We start from the raw sequence: 26,169 nt of genomic DNA, 5'->3' as shown, positions 1-26,169 counted from the left end.
TGAATATTCCTCAAAGAGAAAAATGGGTAAAAACATTTATTACAATCTAGTTTATTATGTTTATTATTCAGTTCTGCCTTTACAATGTTGTTTCTTGAGCCTTTTTATGACTGCATTCTTCAGTTTTTTTTCCACTAATAGAGGATTCTGCCTCTTAAAATGTTAAAACATACCCAAACATTTTATTCTCTTCTGATGGCTTGATACTCCCAATAGTACTTTTTGAAATATTTTATGCATTTTGTGCTCCAGCACTGTTACAAAATTGTTGGGTTGCTGTAATACTAACAGCAGTGAATAGATTTTTTTTCCTGTATACAAAATGGGTGAGATCTGTACTTTGCTGGCACAAATGCAGTGCTGCCTTTCAGGAGACATATTTAGTAGTTACCTTTGCTTTGAGCAGTGTTTTTTTCTGCAGTGACAGCAGGCAGTGGTTTAGTGGCAATTTTAGACTCTAGCATTACTGTACATTATGTACAGTACAATGAGGCTTTGCAGAGCCACATTTATTTAAAAAAAAGAAACCAAACAGAATGAGGTTTCTAGTTTGCTTACTTTGTATTGTAACAACTTTGCTCTTGCTGTCCATCTTTGGCAATTCTTCAACATTATAAACAAAGGCTGTTCAACCTCTTAAGAAAAAGGAAAGACTTTTTTAATGTTCATGTAAAATGCCAAATTGAACATTACTTACCTTAAAACAATGACTTTAAACTTTTCACTTGAGTTACTATGCCTATAAAATACTGCATTGTTATTGCTTTTCACTTACCCCTTCCACAATACATACTATCCACATCGAAACACTGCAAGTACACAATCATTTTTTAAAATGACATTTTATTTTGCAGATTTCCTCCCTAAAATGCCTTATTTTTTCTAGTATCTGAGCAAACTGTTTAAGATTTGAGACTTTTAGAATGTCATTATTAAAGTTAAAAAGAAAAAAGAAAAGGAGTACTTGTGGCACCTTAGAGACTAACCAGTTTATTTGAACTGGTTAGTCTCTAAGGTGCCACAAGTACTCCTTTTCTTTTTACGAATACAGACTAACACGGCTGTTACTCTGAAACCTGTCATTATTAAAGTTATCATCCTGTTTCTATTTCTTTATCCATCATCCATTAAGAAAATAAAAGGTAAATCACAATCTATTTTTTGTTAATGGAGTTTAATGTGAATCTAGGAGGACTAAAAGTAAAAACACCCACACAAATAGAGTATAATCAGGCTGCCACAAAGTACATTTCAGAAAACAGTCAGAAGTGCAAAAAGTCCATAAAGTAGAGCACAGGGATAAGCCACGAGAAGCTGCTGGCCTTCCATGGCTAATGCAGAGATAAAAATTTTGGAACTGACAGACTGCACCATCCAATAATAATCAGAGCTAACGAAGTTCCAAGTATCCCCCTATGAAGCAAAAATAAAACAAGGGGAATCCACTGGTTAACATGTGCAGAATGAAATCTTATCAGAGTCTAGTTCATGTCTAAGATCTTGTTGTTAATAAGGCAGTAGTCACTGGTACAAACAAGGAATGACTTATGTAATGAAAGTCAAGGTTGAGCAGTGAATTAAAACAATAAAACATCAAGCAAAATGGCATTGCTCCATTTCAGATGGAAACAACAGCTCTGTCAATGGTGTTACTTGGAAGACTAGCAAGCTTCCAACTACTTTGTCCAGGTCTGTAAGCAAAACTGGGCTCTGAGCTTTTAAATTTCAAAGTGAACAGAAGTCCCCAGCAGCTAAAAGCAACATGCACCATATGTTATGATTTAAATGGAGCTATATGGATTTGCACTTTTTACCAAGGCAGCCTCATGGTCTAGAGGCCATGTGTGGTAGGGAATATGAGATTGAGAAAAGAATGTCTTGTATCACTCACTTGTGATCAGTCACACTGGCCCTTACATAATTCCTTCTCTGCCCCATTGGCATAGAGCACATACTAGAAGTGTGTCAGGAGAAGGAAAGGATGTAGCAGGTGCATGCTGTGCAGTAGCAATTCCCATTTAGCATAATAGAACTTTGGGGGGGCGTTGAGAAATTGGTGCAATTTAGAGTAGAACTGTGGCTGCTCTGCTTTGCACTGGGGGCCAAATTGGCCACTCCAGGCTGGCTCCAGGATTGATAGTGATGGAAAGATGGCATAAAGTCACCTTTTCCCCAGTCAGCCAAGAGCTGCTTAGCTGCACTTAAAGATTCAGTTCAGTCTAACAGCACATTTCTGCTGGAATAAATGGTTTAGCACCAGTATGGCCCTGGTGCCAGTGGTGTCTACGAAGGCCAAATCCTCAGGCATCTTCCAGGAGCACAAAAGTCTCAAAATGCAAGGAAAATGCTGTGCTTATGATGCATTGAAGGACTGGACAACAGAGCCTATTCAGGCAGGCTGCATTTGTGTGCCATGGAGCCAAACTCGGAGGTAGCAATTTGCACAGGAACATGGAAGGGGATTTGTGGTTAGTACCAGGATAGGTGCTTTGGATCTGCACGCAGCATGGAGCTACTGACCAGAGCACAAAGTTGGAGAATAATTGCTGACCACGTCTTCACATACCCTGTAGATGGGCCCACATCTGTGCACCAGTTGTTGCAAACTGGGCCTGAGGATTCCATTCTTCAGCCTCATGCTCACTTACCTTAGCACACAGCCCAGATAAATGGGATATTCACTCTGTTCAAGGATTTTGTCTAAAAAAGGGTTTTCAGGGTGGGGATGAGGAAGGGAGATCAGCAAACTGCTTATTTAAATCTATTCTTATCAGACACTATTACCCCTAGAAAATGTAATCAGCTTGTGATTAGGCACGTTGCCATCTTAGATTGACATGAGTAGCCCTGTGAAAAACTGAATTTTGTTTCACAAATATTTCCATGAAAATTTTGGCCATTTCTTTTGTGCCATTTTGCACCCTCCTTATCCCAAACTTTGTTTCATTCAAAGTTAAAATGAAATTGCTAATTTTGCATCAAAAATATGAAAAAATGACAATTTTCATGTTTATGACTTAACAGCTATCTTTGCTAAGAGAATGAGCTCGGTTTCAATTACAGAATTCTCTCTGTAACTTATCTTAGGTAAATTTTCTGTGAAAAGAGACCAAACTAAAGCTATTCACAAAATTTAAAATTAGAAATTGACAAAATGCTTAATCAAAATTTCAAACTTTGACCAAAGAAGAAAAAAAAAATCACAAAACATATTATAATGTTTTCTCTGATGATTTTGATCAGCTGTATTTAAAAAACAAATAAATGCTTCCTTGAAAACTGCCAGTTGCCTTTAATAGCTTGCAGTTAGATGACCTCAGTATTTGTAGTATTGAAGGCATTTCCTATTGTAAGGACGCACAAGGGAACATTGCAGATACTGATGTAATCTTATCTATTTCTGATAAAATTGGCAAGTTTTAAGAGCTACCACTGTAAATATTTTTGGATTTCTAAAGATAGACTTTTAGTAGGTTTACAGCGTATTACAAATGTACTGTATGTGCTTGGGGATTTTCTGAAGCAGACACCAGCACCCTGATCAACTGTAACAGCTGCTTTGGAGTTAGCCCCATCTGTACTGTAAATACATATGTGCACCTTTTATAAATCCAGATTATTAAACAGGTTAATCAAGTAAATATATGTATATTGTTGAGACAACAGAGGGTTCCCTGACTGTCCATCATGTCAGGGAGAACATAGAAACTGTTGAATACATGGATTATGGCCAGGATAGACCATAACAGATCCATGGAAATGTGAGGCAAGGGCACTGTCAGTGTGCTAAAAATGCTTATGCCAACAAAAACAATATTTACACTTAATCGCTGCTTTTCTAAATAAAGTAACTGAGAGCAGATTTACATTTTCTAGCTACAGTCTTCTAACTATGCAAGGCACATTCCATATCTTTTGGTGTTAAAAACAAAATAGAAATAAAATAGACCGGCTTTAAGTTTAATAAGTGGGGAGATACTATTTATTATCTAATTGCTGTGGTGCCCAGAGATTCCAGTCAGGGCCCTGAACTCCTTGTTCTTGGCACTGTACAGAGGCAGATACAGACCCTGTCTCAAAGAGCTTACAGTCCAACAGGCAGTCCAATATATGTATAGTCATACTATTTTTTTAAACCTTGCAATTAGTTTTTTTAATTATAGTAATTTTTTGCTGAGTTGCCTCAACTACCCCTCAGTCACCTGCTCTATTGCACCTTAGGCTAGTCATTAAGGGTTTGCTGATTTCTCATAGGTGTGACAACAGAGCTGGGTCATGACAAGGGATGGCAATGAGAGGATGTGATGCTGTCTGGAGTGGTTCACAACCATGAGTGCCAACTTCAGGGCAATATGGGTGAGGTAATATCTTTTATTGGACCAACTTCTGTTGATAAAAGAGACAAGCTTTCGAGCTTACACAGAGCTCTTCTTCAGGTCTGGGGATCATACTGTGGCACTGTAAGTACTTTTCCCAGACCTGAAGAAGAGCTCTGTGTAAGCTCGAAAGCTTATCTGTCTCACCAACAGAAGTTAGTCCAATAAAAGATATTACCTCACCCACCTTGTCTTTCTAATATCCTGGGATCGACAGAGATACAACACTACTGACCTCAGGGCAGACTGTTAAAACACAGGGCAGAGACCCCAAACTGGTTGTATAATCTATAATTAGATTTCACCAACCCAGTAACAAGTGTGAACTCCTAAAGCAGTATAACAATCTTACCATGGAGTCAGAGACAGTCCCCTTGGGCACTCCAATCTATCTTGCCACCCAGGAAAGATGGACTTAGTGACAGATGGTTGCTCTACACCAAAGATCACAAAATATTCAGATTATTTCCAGTCCCAAATGACTAGTCACTCACCCCAGGTCAGGTTGTACCTTAGATCTCACACCAAAGACAATGTTTGTTGCCAATCCTATAGTAAACTATCAAAGGATTTATTAACTAAGAAAAGAAATGAGGATCATTACAAGGTTAAAGCAGGCGAGCATAAATACACAAATGAGTTAGTCTTATTGTTTTAAAAGGTGAGAGAGTTATAGTAATCTGTCAGCTCGGAATGTCTTTTAGGGCTAACCCAGACTGGCCCTAGGGATTTCTGCTTCAGTTTTGTAGCTCCAGCCTTGTGAGAGTCGAAACAGAAAAAAAGATAAAAATAACTGATAAAGAAAAATTTTAATTTCCTTCTTCCAGAATTCAAGCTGATGGGATGAGCCCTTTTGCATATAGTCTTTGCATGGGTGCAAAAGGGCAATTAACAAAGTTTTTGTATTTTGATGGCCCATTTAGTTTTGATAGGCAGGAGACAATCCCTCCTGACTGGGTTCACAGTTTAAGAGCAAACATTTTTTACAGTTACAAAGCACAAACTTAAATATTACCTTATAGCAGGTGATGAAGACGTTATAAGCGAGGTTAATGTATGCAGCAACTTAATAAATTCTAAACACATTGTTATAAGGCTAATATCCATCTTAACCATACTAACACATAGGTGAAACAGGCTAGTTTCCAGCAATGAATTTGTCAGTGCTTGGCTGAGGCCTATAACCTTGGCAAGAGTTGGCACCTGGTCTGCCAGTGTCACAGGATAGTAGATTTATGTTGCTGAAAGCAGTTGAAATTAGAGATGGTCCAGTACTAAAACCATTTACCCAAACCCACCCAAACACGGAGGGTTGGTACAAAAAAGTTGAAACCTGGATTTGAACCAGTAGTGGCGTGGTTTTACAAAACAAAAAACAGAGTAAAGGAGATCTGTCAAAATCAAAGCCAGCCTCGGTTTTGAGCACAACTTTATTTTAAATAAGGATAGTTCCAAACTGGAACTATTTATCCAAATTCACCAAACTTTGGGGCTCATATAAAGTGGGACAGATCTCTGAACCATTCTAGAACTAAAAGTACACACACACCCCCTCTCTCTCACACACACACAATTTGTCCATTTCCACCTGAAAATACTAACATTCTTTTTTGTTCCTTCATGTACTGATATTTTCCTTCCAATTTTTAGCGATATAAAGTATCCTCTAGTCTTAGCATTAAAAACTTTGTATAACACTAGTCTAAATTATAGTAATCCTTATGGGTTCTGCCATAATACTCTGATACTTACTGTAGTGAGAAGAAGACTGCACAGCTGGACAGGACCACAATGGGTAGCAGGCAGTAGCCCAGTACACTGGCAACACAGCCATACGAGACACCTGCTATGCTCATCAGGTTCAGTAAAGCATGTATTCCTAGGCACCCAACAGCACTGATGCCATATACATAGCCAAAGTGAACTTTTCCTGCCTGAAATAAATATGAGTAAGTACAAAACAGCACACATGTACCATAAATCATGAAACACTGGGAGGAAACAGAATGAAAGCATGAGGTGTGATCCTCTTTCTGCTTATGCAAATTTTACACTTACTTCAGTTATGCCATTTTATGTGTGATCAGAATCAAGGCCAGTATTTTGGGATTTTTTCTCCCCTCAAATCAAAATATCCCAAGATAAATGTTTCATTAATAATTTATATTTTAATTTGCATTGAATGGATAGAAATACAGAACCCAATTCTCCATTTCCTTGTACTAATCAGGCTCCAATGAAGGTCAGGAAATGGTTAGGGAGACTCAGGAAGGTGTTAGGAGTCCGAAGATAAAAACAACTAAATTAAACTTTTGGTTAAATATCAGGAAAATCTGTCAGACTAGGAGATGCGAGGCTGTGGGCCTCCCAAGAAAAGTGGTGGGAGGCCCGTCACTTCAGACATTTCATATTAGATTGCTTAGTGGGGATGCCGTACTACTTTTTTGTAATTATGTATCATTGTTTTCTTAAAAATTACCAAGGCCACACTCTGTTTAGTAGATAGCAACACTTCTGTTTTCCTTTGTGCATTGGGGACATCATGTACCCTTTCATTACAGCAGTTTGAATCTTTCATAACAAAACACCATACTTGGCAAGACTTGGAGTCTCTTTCCCCTACAAACCCTAAACTCTGACCAGGCTTGATAAGTTTGTGAACCTTTGGGGGACGTATGTTGAATTTCAGGGTGAATTTATCCCTTCCTTCCCTTGGCTACCATAGGAAAGTCACTGTTTGCTTCTGAACCCAACCCTAGCACGTAGCACAAAGTATTGTGACTCCGCTTCTTCATGGTATATGTTCTCTGCCACATTAATCTTTCCAGTAATCAGCAAATCTTTTTTTGCTCCATTTAGAGAGTGATTCTCCAGCTCTTTTTCAGAATTTCTTTTTAGTGAATGTAATGCTTTTGAAAGGTACCTGGCCTGACAGCTCTGGAGACATATCTTCTAATTTATCCACAAAGCAAGTACAATACAGGCAGCAGCCACAGCACAAATTTACTCATGACGTTCCAATTCTAATTTTGATGAATCACCTCTAGCTGTGAGAGAGTAGCTCAGTACCCATTCCACATGAAATGTTTGACCTCTCAGGCTGCTAACAAGTGGACTGAATGCTGACAGTTGGGGTAGTATTGAGATTTTGACACCTGTTTTTTTAGGAATTAGAGTTCTGGATTGTAGCCCAAGGTCATCAACTTTGCGCCTCTGGCACAATGGAACTTCTTACCATAAGGATAAAGCTTGTCTATGCAGGAGGCAGAACTTTCTCAGAGGCTGGCTCAAGATTGTAGAACTAACTCCTCAAGGAACTAAGGGCCATCACAAACCACACCACCTTCCACTCCAAGTGAAAGTCACATTTCTTTGACCTCGCTTTCTAAACATAAACATGAGTATAAAATATATATATGAAAAATACATTTGTATAGATCGTAAAAAAATCCCAAATAAGATATTCTACTGAACACACAATTCTCCCCCTGGAGAGACGATGAAAGAACAAACATGAGAGATGTTAGTCATTTTGCTTAACACATTCCGGGAATGTGCTCAGATACTACGGTGATGAGCATGGTATAAGTACCTATATGGATTAGATTAGAATAGAAATTGCACTGACCTCACCACCATCGTTTCCAATAGTCCAATCAACAGTGTTTAGATTAGGTAGCAACAAGCTGCAGGCACCACTGATCTGTGCCAGATTTGAAACAGTGACCAAGAAATAAAAAGCTCTATATCTCATTACTGACAGTATATCTACATGGGAGATGGAAGGTATAGTTTCCAGTTCAATTAGACATACCCAGATTAGCTCGCATCAAGCTAGTGTGCTAAAAGTAGAAGTGTAGCTGCAGTGTCACAGGCAGCTAGCCTTCTGAAGTACGAGTCTATCCAAGAACTAACCCAACTCACCACCGCGGCTACACTGTTATTTTTAGTGCGATAGCTTGATCAGACCTAGCACAGATACATCTACACCAGCTGGAAATTACACCTCTGGCTCCAGTGTAGAATACTGTATCTTTCTCCATCCTGATATAGACCATGCTGATATTGGTTAGGGCACCTTACCTCTTCTCAAGCCTCTGTTATAGCCCTTTCATATTAACCTAAAATATATGCATATTTTTAAAACCCTAATTGTTACATCAGATTACTAACAACTACCATTGGAGTCATTGCAGGTTTTTAATAGGTTTAACGTTTCCAATTGGTTTGGGCAATAGTTTTTAGAGATCAACTGATACATGCTGTATTGCAGACAGATGCAACAACAATCATCAGCTAATATTTTATATTGTTTCAGAGTATTTAATTAATTGACACAGCCCTACTTAGAAGCTTAATCTAAGATTAACAAATTACTATGACAGAGACAAAAGAAGGGAGGTTAGCAGCTAAATGAAAATTCCACTTCGAGCACTGTTTGATTTACAGAGAATTTATGTCTGGTGCAGTAGAAAGGAGGGGAAAAAAAAAAAAAAAAAAAAAAGGAGGATATAACTGAAGGTGATGGCCCTGATTTTCTTCTCACACCATTTTTGCACCAGTGTAGCTCCCCTGACTTCAATGGGGATAGTCCCAAAGTACATGGGATCAGAATCAGGCCCTACTAGTTTGGCAGAATTTGAACTGGGATGTGTTAAATTTAGTGCACACAGTCTTGTGGAAGGAACAAAATTAAAATAAAATAAAAATCTTGGGCCTGGATTCTCCACTGCCTTTCATCTTGTGTTCTCAGACCTGTGTAAAGCGAGTATAAAATGCTACCACTTGTGCAACTGAATGCAGAAGTTTGATTTGGTGGCATTTTATACCCACTCTCCACGAATGGGAGTACGCACAGTGCAGAGCAGTGGAGACCCAAGGCCTCTGGGTCTGATTCTGCTGTCTGTCACCGCCAACTGTAATGGAGTTGCCTGCATGCGAGGAGAATCAGGCATTACTCCCACTCTCACAATCCTTACTAGTGTCCTTCCTTTTTTACTAATCTTCAAAAGAAAGGCTACCATTTGAAGAATTTTTCCATAGTAATAAGCTTAAAACAAAATGTAATTTATAAATTTTCTGGAACAAGCCTTCAGTTAAATTATGTTATTATTACTATTATAAGAGAATTATTTCATTCAGAGGTATACCACAGCTTGCAAGGCTGAAAAGCCAGTTCAGCATTCAAATATATCAGAGATAAAGCCAAACAACTTGAAATTGTTAGATGGCATATGAAATCCTGCATTCTTACAGGTCAGAAGTTTTGACAATAGTCTGGCACAGCCATATGGGTTTGAACCATTTTTTGTTTACTGAACCTTATCATTAGCATGACTGTAATTCCTAGGAGCCCTAGTCATTGACTAGGGCCCCATTGTCCTACACAGAAAAAAAAGGATGATTCGTGCCTCAATCTGCCCATTGGCCCTGATTCACTATCGCATTATTACAGTTTCACTCACTCATTGGAGTCACAGCAGGGGTGAAAGTAAGTTAAAGGACTTACCGGTACGCCAGAGTCCTGAGCAGGGGGCATGGCCTCAACCAGAAGAGGCAGGGCCTTAAATCCCCGGGCCCTTTAAATCTTGATTTAAAGGGCCTGGGGCTCCAGCTGCGGTAGCGGCAGCTGGGAGCCCTGGGCCCTTTAAATCACCCCCGAGCTACCAGCTACAGAGGCAGCTGGGAGCCCCGGGGCTCGGGGGTGATTTAAAGGGCCCAGGGCTCCAGCTGCCGCTACCGCAGCAGAGCCCTGGGCCCTTTAAATCACTGAGGAGCCCTGGGGGATCCCGGCTGCCACCGCTACCCCAGGGCTCTGGGCTGTGGCAGAGCTCTAAAGCGCCTGGGGCTCCGCTGTGGTAGTGGCTGCCGGAGCCCCGAGCCCTTTAAATCCCCGCCTAAGCCCAGTTGCCCAAGCCCTGGGGTAGGGTCGGCTGGGCTCCATCAGGGATTTAAAGTGCCCCAGGGCTCCAGCCGCCACTACTGCCCCGGCCCTTTAAATCCCCGCCGGAGCCCCGCCACCGCTACCTCAGAGCTTTAAATTGCCATCTGGGAAAGCCGGTCCCGGTACGGCACGCCGGTATGCCGTACCAGCTTACTTTCACCTCTGAGTCACACTGGCCTAAAACTGGGGTAACGGGTGAATCAGGCCTCGTATTTCTACACCTCAGGATGAGCAGTCTCAGTGCCTACATTTCTAATGATGTTTTAGAATATAGTATTTTAGTAACATTTGCTATAAAAAAAGGTGGGGATGCAATAACTGAAAAAAAACAACAAAATAGCGAATATTTTCTTTCCTCCTCTCCTTTTTTCTGGCATTTCCCACCAGTTTTCTGGGTGTAATCATAGGAATTTAATAGCATTTCTCCTATTGGCCTTCTTCTACCTGGCCTCCACTCTCTTTTCCTGTTTCCTTACTTTCCCTCCTCACTCTTCTGCCTCCTTCCCTTCAGCTTTTTCATTGATATAAATAACAATACTCGCTATTTATATTGAAGTTTGCATGTTCAAGGCACTCCACAAATATTCCTAGGATCTCTAAGAGTCTTCTGATTCAGCAGTTTATCATAGAGGAAATAGAGAATTAGAGCCTCCCCGCCATCCCCTGAATTAGAGTGCCCCATTGCTAGGGAAGCACTCCATTCCTCAAAATTGCCACGCGTTTTCACTCCCTTTCTGATAAACAGTTGCCAACAACCAGTGCAATGCTTTAGTAGCAAAGGGGATCCCCATTGTCTCTGATCAATGGTTGAATTAGGAGTCTTTGGTAGCTTTTTGTTCAGCTTTCCTGCTATCAAACAGCTACGTTAGTAGAGAGGGGTAAGGCAGGAGATGGGGGACGGGAAATAAGAAAGAAGGGAAGAAGTTTAAATACAGCCCATTTTTTACGCTTGCAAGGACGTCTGGAAAAAAGTACTACCAACATTAATTGACAAGTATGGCGAGTTTTGAAAACTAAGATATTTTGAAGATTGTTCACATTTTCATATTGTACTGACTTCTAGCTGCACAAGGAGAGATTTTCAAGAATTCTTTCCTTCCCCACAATAATAGTGACAGAGGTCCATTTTGCAATAGCAACAAAACTGAGGGTGTGTGTCATACTGGAATATCTTCCTAGTCTCATTCCAATTTCAGTGTGGCCCAAGCCCCACAGATCAAAAATCATGTGTCAGATTCTCAAAAATCATGAGACTGGCCCAAAAAAAGCATGAAATTGTAAAATAACCATTATCAAATCACATTTTTTCAGCTGTCTTTTGACTTTAACTCTCCTCTATTCCTCTGCCAATGTGTGTGTGATAACTGCAGTCTGAAAAGCCAACCTCTAATGCACACAAAATTGCATGCCTCCCTGGCTGCTCAGATATAGACTTCACTTACCCTCTCCTCACCCCTAAGATAAGGGAACTGCCATCTGTTTCCTACTGCTGCCCCCTGACTTCTCTACCTGGGACCCAGCAGCACCCCTTCTTTGACTTCACCCTTCCCCTGCCTCCTTCTGCCACAGGACCCTTTCTTTGCTATAAGCTCACACAGGAAGGCAGGACTCAGTGGCAGGACCAGTCTGTGTCCTTAGCTCCAAGGCTTTTACACACAACTCTGCCCAGCTCTGAAAATCATGGGATCAGAGGAGCTTCTCACATCATCCCTCCAAAATCCTGTGATTCGCGAACAATCTACATGAGTTGGCAATGCTGACTTCCCCTGGCCGCTCAGAGGGGACTCCTCTTACCTCTTACTCCTCTTACCCTGCCCTGAGGCTGGGGTAGCTACCATTCTATCCCTTCAATCTCCCACTCCATCACTGTCCTCCTCACCTCCCCCAGCCTCCCTCTTCCCCCCAAACCCCTCTTTACCCTATTCCCTTGCGACTCCTAAACCTTCTGTTTTCCGCAGTGCTCTGCCCCTCCTACTTTCACAGTGTCTCTGCTGCTCCTCACAGTCCCTGTGTCTTGTTTAGCCTCTTGAACCACAAAGTGGCAGCTATTTTGCCTGTGGGGATGGCTTCAATCTCACTGGAAACAGGGGGAGGTGGCTGCCAACCTTGTTGAGAGAAGTCTCACTTCCACATGCAGACAGACTGTAGGGAAATGGTAGCCATCTTGCTTTTTTCAGCCCCTTTGACAATAATAGGAGATGGTGCCATTTTGAATAAGGGGGAATTCGTGACTTGGCACCTTTCATCATGTTTTCATGAGACAGGTAAAAAACCCCAATATCGCTAGAGTCACATTAAAATTGCTAGAGTTGGCAGTATTGCAGCTTAGCTCTTGACCCTGCAAACTGCTCCATGTGGTGGATTCCTTGTGAGTGAGTGGAGTCTCCTTGACACATACATTGTATAAAATCTCTCTCTCTCTATATATATATATAGGCACATATCAAGCCTCCAGAAAATGTGCCCTGCTCTTATACTTTTATTGAAAGCATTTTACCTGTATTACATCAAAGTGTAATTTTATATTTAAATACTGTATATACAAGTTGTACAGCAAAGAGATGTTCTTATATCCACTCTCAATAGACGCTGAAGAAACATTTCATAGAATCATAGAATATCAGGGACCTCAGGAGGTCAACTAGTCCAACCCCGTGCTCAAAGCAGGACCGATCCCCAATTAAATCATCCCAGCCAGGGCTTTGTCAAGCCTGACCTTAAAAACCTCTAAGGAAGGAGATTCCACCACCTCCCTAGGTAACGCATTCCAGTGCTTCACCAACCTCCTAGTGAAATAGTTTTTCCTAATATCCAACCTAAATCTCCCCCACTGCAACTTGAGACCATTAGTCCTTGTTCTGTCATCTGCTACCACTGAGAATAGTCTAGAGCCATCCTCTTTGGAACCCCCTTTCCGGTAGTTGAAAGCAGCTATCAAATCCCCCCTCATTCTTCTCTTCAGTAGACTAAACATCCCCAGTTCCCTCAGCCTCTCCTCATAAGTCATGTGTTCCAGTCCCCTAATCATTTTTGTTGCCCTCCGCTGGACTCTTTCCAATTTTTCTACATCCTTCTTGTAGAGTGGGGCCCAAAACTGGACACAGTACTCCAGATGAGGCCTCACCAATGTCAAATAGAGGGGAACGATCACGTCCCTCGATCTGCTGGCAATGCCCCTACTTATACATCCCAAAATGCCATTGGCCTTCTTGGCAACAAGGGCACACTGTTGACTCATATCCAGCTTCTCGTGCACTGTAACCCCTAGGTCCTTTTCTGCAGAACTGCTGCCGAGCCATTCAGTCCCTAGTCTGTAGCGGTGCATTGGATTCTTCCGTCCTAAGTGCAGGACTCTGCACTTGTCCTTGTTGAACCTCATCAGATTTCTTTTGGCCCAATCCTCCAATTTGTCTAGGTCCCTCTGTATCCTATTCCTACCCTCCAGCGTATTTACCTCTCCTCCCAGTTTAGTGTCACCTGCAAACTTGCTGAGGGTGCAATCCACACCATCCTCCATATCATTTATGAAGATATTGAACAAAACTGGCCCCAGGACTGACCCTTGGGGCACTCCACTTGATACCGGCTGCCAACTAGACATGGAGCCATTGATCACTACCTGTTGAGCCCGACAATCTAGCCAGCTTTCTGTCCACCTTATAGTGCATTCATCCAGCCCATACTTTAACTTGCTGGCAAGAATAGTGTGGGAGGCCGTGAGAAAAGTTTTGCTAAAGTCAAGGAACAACATGTCCACTGCTTTCCCTTCATCCACAGAGCCAGTTATCTCGTCATAACTTTTTCATTTTGTACCTGCTCAGCATCTTCCAAAACTGCACATAGTTGTTATTTTACAGTTATGAACTTTACAATCTCATGACTTCTGCCTTACTGTACCAGTAGCAGTGTCGCTCCAAGGGCCAAACAGAAAACCATGGGCCCAGTCAGGTCTGTCTCATTCATAATGCTGCCATCCACTGGTTTTATTGGGTTTAGAACTGTTAATGTTTTCTGCCATATGTGATCAAAATTAATCCCAAGTTCTGCAAAAGGAAAGTTCCATAATTATCCATGATTTTTAGAAGCCTTTATATACAAATCCACTAGATACCACAAGTCCAAAGTAACAAAATGAGCCGCTTTTTTTTCCACAAGGAAATAAGAGTGCAGTAGAATGTATTCTGATTCCAGCTGCTCATACAGTGTCTTTAGGACTGAATTCTGACTTCAAGCTGGGATAATTAATTTATTAAATTGAATCTTATGTGATGGACCAAAAATACTGACAACACTGTCCACATAATGTTTGGTTTTCCTATTTTTACAATATATATTTTTCTAAAATCTTATTAATGGAGACCTCAAATAATATGCTGATCAGCAGTAACTGCAGAATTCAAAGGCTTTTTAGAACATCAAGGACATCAGAGATACATGCTTTAATTGTGGAAATCTGACAAGAGAAGTGTCTTAATGCTGTATTGCTAGAGGCATTTAAAAACATGACACACTTCCCTTGGAGGAAAAGCAAAAATAACTTATGTAGGGTTTTATGGGCTTTTTGCACTTGCACAATTATTCCTGTGGATCACTCAATATTGGATGAAATCCTTCCCTGTTGAAGTCGATGGGAGTTTTGTCATTGACTTCAGTGGGGCCAGGATTTCATCCTCAATCTCTGCAGAAATATTCAAACTCTCAGGAATAACTTTTTTCCTGTGATGCTCCAGTGCGGGTTAGGACAATATTGGAATTGGATAGCCAGCATTTGTGGGACCAACACCCAATTCAAAAAGCAGATGTCCAAGTCTTGCACTCTGCCAGCCCATTTTTTTGAGAGAGAATACTGAGATCAGTAGCATAATTAGAAAGAGTATAGACGGTATATCTGTAAATATAAATTTTAACTGGAAATGGGCCTGACCCACACCCCAGATCTTAGCACCTCTGGAACTTTGTGGATCAAAACAGCCTTGTTAACTGCGTGTGGTGCTTGCTGGTTTGGGACTTCTACATTCTATTTACAATAGGCACAACAATCTGGCTCTTATGGAAGTCAATGGTAAAAATCCCATTAACCTCAATGGTGCAGGATCAGGCTGAATGTGCCTAGAATTTACTTTGCTTCATTATGTTGAATCAGTGACAAACAAATCCAGTTTTACCCTTATCTATTTGTTACTTATAAAACAGCAATATTTCTGTAAACAGAAAGAAATCTTCACCTGTTCATTAGCTAAAAGTATTAAGAATTGAACATACCTTGTTTATAATAAACAGCACCTCTTTTACAGTCTAATGGTCAACTAGCTGAAGGTATGCAGGGTGCACAAACTTTCTCCAGTTTTCCACTGAAATAAGCAGCCTTAAGTCTTTTTAACTAGTAAATTTATTACTAGGTATGCAAACTATATTATAATATGTGTTTATTAATTATAGGTACCCTCACATGTCTTATTGTGGGATATAAATACAGAGGGGGAAAATTGCTATGAAGCCTGAATACAAGATTTATTGTTATGCTGTCACCTAGTGGTAGTAAAGTATATGATCTATGGGCCATAAAAATGAATTAATACTTTTGTTTTCTATGCAAATTGTGGCACTGCCCTTCCAATCATAAACATGTGTCTATGTTAGAACTACAAGATAACAAATCAATAGTAAATTTTTCTGATTTGACAGTCTAGGATTGATTATTATTTCTTAAAATGCACAAGTAAGGATTTTGATTGTGTGTTGTCAACTAACCAAAAGTTACAGTTCTTATACAAAAGCTTACCAAGTGAATTTTTAAAAAGTCTGGTTTTGAGACAAAGGTATGTTAATACAAATGTAAATGAGGTGAGGTTTGGTTGTTTGTATTTATTTTGAAGAGGCTAGGGGATTTAATATTACTTCCAGTTTAGGACAATACCTAATACCTATTAATATGTGACTCGGATCTGGGCCCTGGTACAAAGATCTGCCTGCATGGATGCAATGCAGGACCTTGGACACACTCTCCCTTTTTTCTTCTCTAAACCTGATCCTGAAATCCCCACTAATGGGTATTTGGAGTGTGCAAGAACTGCAGGATCCAGCTTCTGGCAGATGTCCATCCTGCAGGATTCAGGGATCTTGGTTGAAGTGACGGAGAGGTACAGGCTAATATCAAGTCTAACTATTGGGGGCGGTGGCTCTGCTGGATATTAATATTTCTCTAGTGACTTTCATGAGTTAACAAAGAGAACCATATATACAGCTGGTAGCCACACAAAGGTAATATTTTAATTCTTTACCTTCTAGCAAAGGAGGTTCATCAAAACTGTCAGCATAACTAGAGTGAGATAAAAACTCTGGATTGTATGTTGGGTGCAAAATCTGGCCTATGTAACTTTGAGACGATGAAAGCATTTCTAGAGGGACAAAAGCACCAGGTTGAGGTGAATCCTGTGCCTGGCACCTACAACAATAAGTACTAGTCAGTCAAACAGGCAACTTGTGACAATCAACCTCACAATAACCCAAAGCTGTCCACTGGTGTATTTCCTCTGATCAGACTACCAGCTCCCTCCCTACCTAAATACACTGCACTCCTTCCTCTTTCATTGTACCCTGCACACTGAATAAGGAAGGGGTCCCCAGGATAAAATTATCTTTAATTTCATGATTACAAATGATCATAATACAGGCACACACTAGGGCATTTAAGGTTGCAAGGTCAACCCGAGTTTTTTTTTTAAAACTTTGCAGCCTCAATGACACCTTCAATTTATCTATCTATTTTTAATGGAATATAAATAATTATATCTGAATGTATGTTTTTCTTAAACACCTGTAAAAAGTTCTAGCAATGTGTGATTAAAAATCAGTATTAATAACATGAAGCCCAATTATTTCCTAATTATTATTATGTAGTGTACTTGTATTCCTGTAATGCCTAGAGGCCCCAGCTAAAACTAAGCCCTCATTGGGCTTATATATAGCACTGCACATATATATAGTGTCCCCAGAGACCTTACACTCTAGATAGTGAAGATAGACAAAAGGTGGGGAAAAGCCATGTTGCTCATGTGGCATGAGGTACAGAGAGAATAAAGTGATTAGCTCAAGGTCACCCAGGAGGTAAGTGGCAGAGTTGGGAGTTGATCACAGATCCCCTGATCCCCAGTCTTAACCCACAAACCATTCTTATTCCCTGTGAATTTCAACATAGATTCATAGATATTAAGGTCAGAAGGGACCATTATGATAATCTAGTCTGACCTCCTGCACAATGCAGGTCACAGAATCCCACCCACCCACTCCTGCAATAAACCTCTCACCTATGTCTGAGCTACTGAAGTCCTCAAATCAAGGTAGAGGGGGCCTGATCCTTGGATCACTTGTGCAGACTGGGGGACTTAATTGTTTCCCTGGCATCATTCCATTTAGCTGCAATAGTGTTGGGGATATGGAGATGGGAAAATGATTGGCTGAAGGCAGCAGGGAAAGGGCTTGTGGGGTGTGTCCCATAAACAGTGGTGGCTAGGGGAATCCAAAGGAGTTGTGCTGTCAGGGAGTCCAAAGGGAATGGGGGAGAGTGATTAACCTGGCTTTTAGTGGATCACCTTGCCTCTACAAACTCTCTGATTAAGGGGGGGACATGGGCAAAAATCCCATCTGCTATGACAGCATCATTTTTGGAAAACTTGATGATGGGAACCTCCCAGAGTTTTCCTTTTATCAGAGCCTCTCTCTCTAGGAAAGACTAAATAGTCCCACCTGTGCGGGAGGAGCGGGGGTGGGGGGAGGAGGGAAATGTTCTTTGTCTTTCTATTGCTACTGCATCCATTTGGCTAGTCACATGAGACCTTAAATGCCACTGAACATTAGACATTGTACTTTGTTGCTAAATGAAAACCCCCTTTTTTAAAATAAATCAATATTTTCTTCTTACATGGAGTACTTACTTTTGGCTTCCATAAAGATTTTCATGGGCCCCTGAATTGCTATAACCTTGATCTTGAATATCAGTGGCATAGTTAGACTGGTAAAAGTCTGATTCAGATTGCTCAAAGTTTGACATTCTGGGGAAAAAAAGATTTATAATAATATTGATTAAAGTAAATCTCTATTTTTTTTGTTAGAAGTACTAAATTGAAATAACGAATGGTAAACTCTAGAGCCTCAAACTTAGATGCGTAGTTTCTCAAGGTGAACTAACATTAATTTGAAGTGACAGAAATAAATACAATTTGAGCTCACTTTTGGTATCACCATAGAAATAATTTCTTACCTGCCAGCTCTCATGTGTGCTAGTGTGTATTACTTTAAAAACTTAAGGAGATTTAAAAAATTACTAACTCTGAAGAAATCTCACATGACTGCCTGCCTGTCAGCATTATCAAAAGTGACTTCATAGGCAACGTCTCAGTCAACAGTGGTTTAGAAGGATTCATTTTCCTATTTTAAAACAAAATGATGACCATGTCTGAGACTTAATGAGATAAGCTATTACTTTTTTAAAAAGGGTGGTTTGGGAATTGAAGACAATAACTCATTGACTTTCAGGCCAGAAGGGATCATCATGATGATCTAGTCTGACCTCCTGCATATCTCAGGCCATAGAACCTGACCCCCATACACACTCCTGTAGTAGGCCCAGAACCTGTGGCTGATTTATTGAAGTCCTCACATCTTGATTTAAAGACTTCAAGTTACAGAGAATCCATCATTTACTCTAGTTCAGTGATTCTCAACTGTGGGCCACTGCTTGTTCAGGGAAAGCCCCTGGTGCACCGGGCCGGTTAGTTTACCTGCCACATCTGCAGGTTCAGCCGATCGCAGCTCCCACTGGCCGCGGTTCGCCACTCCAAGCCAATGGGGGCTGCGGGAAGTAGCGCAGGCCGAGGGATGTGCTGGCCGCCCTTCCCGCAGCCCCCATTGGCCTGGAGTGGCAAACCGCGGCCAGTGGGAGCTGCGATTGGTTGAACCTACAGACGCAGCAGGTAAACAAACAGGCCCGGCCCGCCAGGGGCTTTTCCTGAAGAAGGAGTGGACCACAGTGGAGAACCACTGCTCCAGTTCAAACCAGCAAGTAACCCGCACTCCTTGCTGCTGAGGGGGGCGAAACCCGCCAGCGTCTCTTACAATCTGATCTGGGATAGGATTCCTTCCTGATCCCAAATATGATGATCATTTATACCCTGAGCAAGTGGGCAAGACAGCTGGGAAAGAATTCTCTGTAATAACTCAGAGCCCTCCCCATCTCCTGTCCCATCTCCAGCCATTGGAGATATTTGCTAATAGTTCATGGATGGGCCATATACCATTATAGGCAATCTCATTATACCATTCCTTCCATTAATTTTTCAAGCTCAGTCTTAAAACAAATTAGGCTTTTACCCCCACTGCTCCCTTTGGAAGGCCTTCATCTAATTTCTAGCTTTAACTTATTGATGTCCAGTGTGTATATATAACTATTTTCTAAGTATTGCTTGTTTTAATATACTGCATGAGTATCATAAAATAATGGGCTGCTTAGAATTGGGAAATGGAAATTTTACAGAACTTGGTTATAGGATTTCTATATATCAGCATTCCAATTGGAGTATTGAAGTTGCAGGAGATGTACTTATTTTAATTGGTGATCTAAAAAGGGATGAAATATTGTATAATTTGGGTAATAAACTAGATATACGAAACCATTTACACTGGTTTTACACTAGTTCTCCTACCAGCCACTGCAGATGTGGCACAGGCCAAGCAGAGGACAGCAGGCTGCCTGGGACAGTTTGTCGGAGAAAGGTTTTGTTACATCACCCCAGGAAGGGGAATACATATGGTGACCCACTTGGAGGGCCGAGTCATGGAGAAGGCTGAAGCTCCTGGAGTGAGGGGGCAGCAGGACGAAAGGACAATGAGAGAGATACCGCCAGAGGAGGATGCAGCAGCTGGAAGAGCTAATCTCAAGGATTGCCAGGAGGAGGCACAACCAGCAGTGAGTTGACCCCAAGACAGGGGCCAGCCATGTCTTATTTGTTCTGTAAAGTGTCATGCATGTTTATGGCATTATAGAAATTAATAAAATATTCTATACTGTATACATCTTGCATTAGTAAGTCAGTAGCACTCCCAAATTTGACTGAGGTGCCTCTCTCATTCTAATTACAGGTAACTATGGTCCAATATACTGGTTCCAAATCTGCCACTCTTACTCACATATGGAATCCCTTTTTCTTTAATGGGGCCACCACAAGATTAAAGACTGAGCCTCTTATGTACAATTAGTACAAATTTGCTGATACCCCATGACTGGCAAAGATGTTGACCCTTGTGCAGCCTCTCAAAATCTTGCAGTTCCTGCTCAGAAGAACTGCATTAGTTCGTCTGCATCCAGGGACTTAGGCTATGCAGAGCCAGTGGGTGAGCAGAATTTGCCCCAAATGTGTAAATGAATGTATTCATTTGGCAAGCAGTCTAGAAAATGCCAGCATTTAAAAGGTTAAACTCTTTAAAATATTTATAGAAGTTAAGCAGCCTGACTTATAACCATGACTATGTCCGATTTGACTTCTTGCTGGATTTTAATATTTGACTTAGGATTCTGTATTATTTCTGCATTCCTTACCTTGCCCTGCTTTCTGCTGTCATCCCACATTCCTGATTCAAAATATGCTTTTCACCTAGACTACTGTACAATTGCTGCCTAGCCTTTACATGTCTCAAGCACATCCTGCTCACAGAAAAACTCTTTGCCTAAACAACTTATTAAAGTTAAAAATATCAGTAATTCCTTGGGGTGCATATGAACTGTATATTCAAGAGTTTTATATTACATCCCATAATCAGACTAATCTGCTAGAACCTGATCCCTTCATTTATCAGAAACGTTTAACGTAACAGACACATCATATATCAGTGTTTTCTTAACAGTAAACAAATCATATAGGTTTCCCTAATTTAGGAAAAACTGATTTATGTTTGCTAAATTGAGTAACACATGGTTTATTAGAAACCTGATACTAGTTCTGAGTTATGCACAATAAAAAATTAGGAGCTCAAGTGTAATAAATCTTAGAACACAATCTAAATCTTTTAAAATTTAATTTCTAGCACATCTTATGCACAGAGATGCTTTTCACATTGCTCTAAAGTACGAAATAACATCACAAGCCATTATTTTTCAAAGTATACTAAAATTCATGTATTATAGAAGATGTAAACTCAATTTCTTAAATGGTTAGGAAATAAATGTAGGTAACATACCTCTCATTATATTAAGTAAAAAATCCTCCTGTACATTGAACTTACATGTTGGAAAAACAACTACGATATCCTGTTGCATTAACAGAGATGAGCTTGTGCTATTTATAATGTTCTAAATTTGTCCTTTGAACAGATGCAAATGATTGAAAAGAACCTGTCAGTATCATGGACGACATTTAATACCACATGCAAGAGTTTACTAACAACAATACTAAGCAATCAATGGGGCGGGGGGGGGGGGGGGGAGTTCTAGGATTTTTAAAACCCAATTTTAACTTCGATTGTAAAATCTTCAGGGGTAAAATCTCTGTTTTTTTACTACATGATTATATAAAACGCAGTAAAATGAAGTCCTCAACTAAGCCTCTAGGCGCTACGGTAATAGTAATAATATATAGCATGCATATAACATTCATAAATGCTGCATAAATGAATATACATATGGATGCGTGTTCTATAATCTGGGTTGCTACAAAATGTCTAGTATGGTAAGGATTTACAAATAGGGTACTTTAGCAATCCCCAAAGATAACTCTTGATTGGCATGCATTTTAGCACCAGATATTTAGCCAATCATAACAATCTCTGCCTTTCTTGAACCATTTACCTGATTGTGTCTTGATAAGCACTCGGGCTGATTAAGGGACAGGACATTAAATGGGATGTATTACTGGGTCATTAATCTATGCCTCAGGTGCATTTTAAACTATTCAAGGTTAAAAGCCAGATTACTTCAATTTCACATGAGGTGTATTAATGGTCCATTAATACATGCCCTACAGTGCTTTAAAACTAGCATAATATAGGTTCCATTTCATTTGAAAAAGAAAGGAAAATACTGACATATTACACTTTCGCTTCATATACGCCTCCAGAAAAATAGTTGAGAAGTGAAGGATAGGAGAAAGTAGGAGAAAAATATAATGTCAGTTTCAGCTAATTAAAAGGGTTTTCAAAAGTAATTTAAACTGTAATATTTATTAGGGTTGCTATTCAGGGCTTGTCTACATTGCCCCATGGTTCTGATCATGGGAGTGTGAACAGCAGTGTGCACCAAAGTACAGTGCTGTAACTCCACTGTGCGGATGCTGCAGGTGTGGTTCCTAGTTTGCATTTATGTAATCCTCTTCAAACAGGATTACTGTGGGTGAACTAGGAACCTTTTATTTTTGTGCCTCCACCATCCTTGTGGGGGAGTTACAGCACACTGCTATTCACACTCCCATAGTCTGAACTGTGGGGCAGTGTCGACATAGTCTTCTTAGACTTCCTCTTGTGATGCTAGGCTCCTTTTCTGCCATTGGTGCACTAATAGCATTCACTAGTGCTTCATCTGTCAGCTAAGTGCCTTTTCAGTTTCAATACGGAGTAAAGAAGTAAAAAATCTAATTGGAATGCTCCCAGCTTTGGTAGCATGGACTCGATCCTGTTCCTGTTCAAGTCAATGAAAAAACTCCAATTTACGTGAATGGGGCAGAAAGGAGTCCTATATTTTTAAGATGGTGAAAGTTTGAAAAATAGACATGGTCCTATTATGGGATGATATTGAAAGCCATGGTCCCACCTCCAAATCTTTGTTTAAATAAGAGTTTGTGTTTTTGAACTATTTCTTTCCTCCTTTTCTTATTGGTGTGCCCAAACTTTTTTACCTGCGTACCTTAAAATGATGTTGAGACTTGTATTAGAGAAATCCCAAATTTTACCTTATCTTATTGAATCCCACCATAACTAGAGCCTGCCAAAGCTCTACAATTATGTGGTTAAAATTAATCTCACAATGACAGTATTTTTATGAGGAAATCTTCCAAGTTCTGGGAAGCCAAGTGGAATTTCACGTTGGACATCATCAATAGAAACTTCATTATTACATGACTAAATAGGCACACAAGCACTGTACTAATTCATGGGAACAGTGCTTGCTTGGTTAACATTGTCAGTTTGAGGTTGAAAAAGATGACAAATTCCAGAATGGCATCAGCAGATTAGAGCAGGGCTCTTATGCACTTATACCAAATCGCCTGATGTTGAAACTCCAGAAGTCAGTTTCTGCTGAAAAGTTAAAAAAATAATTTGTGTCAATCAAAATGGGACATTCCCTCCCCACCCCCCCCCCCCAAAAAAAAAAAAACCAAAACAAAACGCCACCAACAACCAACCTTCAAGCTAGGGGTAAGGATTGACGTTGATATAGTGCTGAGAGACTTTGCCACATTGAGGAGTAACTTACGACGTGCTGAGAAGTGCTGAGCACCCATAACTCCCATTAAAATCCACTGGAGAGGCAGGTGCTCACCACCACTCAGGACCTGTAACTGAGAATTGGGTCTCAGCTATGAAGGATTAAGGGGAGTGGTAAATAATGAAGGGGACAGGATGCAATCAAACAATATGCATTTGAATGCACTCACCTCTGAAATAAAACCTCTAGGAACAAACAATGCAGGCCATACTTACAGGAAGAGAAACACTATCCTAGGAAACAGTGACTGAAAAAACAAAAAATAGGGGTCATGCTGGATGATCAGCTGAACATGAGCTCCCAGTGAGACACTACAGGTAAAAAGGCTAAAGCAATCCTTGGATATATAAACAATATCAAGTAGTAATATCAAGTAGGAATAGGGAGATTATACTTGGTATTTGGCACCAGTGCGCTCACCAACAGAATACCATATCCAGTTCTGGTGTCCGCTCTTCAAGAAGGATGTTGAAAAATTGGAGAGGGTTCAGCGTAGAGCAATGAGGATGATTAAAGGATTAAAAACATGCCTTACAGTGATAAACTAAATAGATTGAGCTCCTTGAGTCTATCAAAGAGAAGGTTAAGGGGTGACTTGATCACAATCTATACATATGTAAATGGGCAACAGCAGTTTGGTAACAGAGGGCTCTTCAGTCTAGCAGAGAAACGTATGACAAGATCCTGACTAGAAATAAAGTGCAAATTTTTAACAGTGAAGGCAATTAATCATGGGAACAATCTACCAAGAGTTATGGTGGATTCTCCATCACTGGACATTATAAATCAAGATATGCTCTACAACCACAGCTACCGGATATGAAGCAGGAATAAAATCAGGGAAATTCTATGTCCTGTGTTACGCAGGAGGTCAGATTAGATGATCACAATGGTCCCTTCTGGCTTTAAAATCTAAGAAAAAGAAATTAGAATACTCAAAGAGGTTAGAAGACATGGAGAACCATTCTTGAAAGAATAATCTTAGACGAAGAAAGGGATCAGAGAGAAGTATTAATCAGAAGATGGGAGTCTGAGGTAAAATGAACACAGTATGTTATCTTGTTACAAATGGCTCCAAAGCGATGAGCCTGAGTGATGGGACGACGGTACCCAGCAGTTATACAAATATTAGCTGAATCACTAGCTGACTTGCCACAACAAAGGAGGCCATGATACAACTGGATGAATTTGAAAATAGAAGTAATTACCTGTGTAGGCCTCATAACAGAATACCTATCTAATCTCGAGACTTTTATTCACAAGTATGAAAAATGTTAATAACTTGGGAACAGACTGTCATGTATAAGGATGAAAATTTTATTGTCTGTTCCAAGGGAAGGTGACAACTGGAACCACTAGAAAATGGTAAGCATGTTTTGTGGGGAAAAAAAAAAGATTTTTTTTCTAAGGGAAAATCAAATTGGTTTTCAAAATCAAAATTTGTTTTTGTTTTCTACCTTCTCTCCTCCCCCAACCCTTTCATAAGTGACAAAGTTAAAAAGAGAAAAGGGAAAAAACAAAGTATTTTCAGTTTTCAAAAACAGACATTTTAAATTTTCAGTTTTTTGTGGGGGCAAAGGGCAAAACAGGGAAATTTTCAAAATGAAAATGTTTGGTAAAAATATCTGTTTTTGAAAATTTTTAATTAAAAACATTTCTATTCGCTCTAGTGAGAACAAGAGAGCGATGACAGAAATGGATTGTTTGGGTTATAAAGCTGCTATATTATACTATATTCAATATTTTTCTTTGTTAGCACAGAGAATCAGTTATGATTATCAGAGCAGTTATTCTGTAGGTTTTTCAAATGATTCAATTCATCATATTAAGGAATAATTCAATAGTGAAAAGTAAGCTTACTTACATTTACAGGCAATATTGATAATTTTATAAATGGAGCATTATGAAAATATGTCAATTTATAATTGGGTAAATAGGGTAATTTAATTATTTAATAGTTATATAGTTTAATACTGCTATTAAATAATTATTTATTTATCATATAAAGTACACACTAAATTATTATTATTTATTCCCAGGATATGCCAGCTAACTGGGTATATGCTAAGGGTCAAAAAATTATTGCAGAAATACCCAAACTAATAACTTCACACTTATGGATATCTGCAGAGCACAAACAGTTTGATAGACTTTGAACACACAAGTAGAAGATATGGGTTCCTGCCCCAAAGATCTTATAAAGCAAGGCAGACGTATACCCAAAGGATAAGGGAAGTTATGGAACAAAAATTAGATGATTGACTAGCGATGCTTAGCAAGCCTCTTAATGTACATCTACACTGGGATAAAAGGCCCGCGGCATGCCTGCGGTTGGCCTGGGTCAGCTGTCTCAGGCTGGCAGGGCTTGGGCTGTGGGG

At 40.0% G+C, this 26,169-nt stretch overlaps 1 protein-coding gene across 1 annotated transcript; it reads right to left on the bottom strand.

Moving 5' to 3' along the window:
- Positions 1 to 1,251: 1,251 nt before the first annotated feature.
- YIPF7 (Yip1 domain family member 7) lies at positions 1,252 to 21,652 on the bottom strand. The gene is given in 7 exon segments (XM_074951491.1): positions 1,252 to 1,358; positions 1,361 to 1,413; positions 6,129 to 6,310; positions 14,218 to 14,363; positions 16,602 to 16,765; positions 18,255 to 18,371; positions 21,553 to 21,652. Coding segments are annotated over 6 exon segments (768 nt in total). The 5' UTR covers position 18,371; positions 21,553 to 21,652.
- Between the last annotated feature and the right edge of the window lie 4,517 nt (positions 21,653 to 26,169).

The sequence above is a fragment of the Natator depressus genome, chromosome 4 (genome assembly GCF_965152275.1).
Source record: "Natator depressus isolate rNatDep1 chromosome 4, rNatDep2.hap1, whole genome shotgun sequence".
Taxonomy (NCBI): Eukaryota; Metazoa; Chordata; order Testudines; family Cheloniidae; genus Natator; species Natator depressus.
Note: the sequence above shows the minus strand (reverse complement) of the source record. Positions and strands in the feature narration are given on the sequence as shown.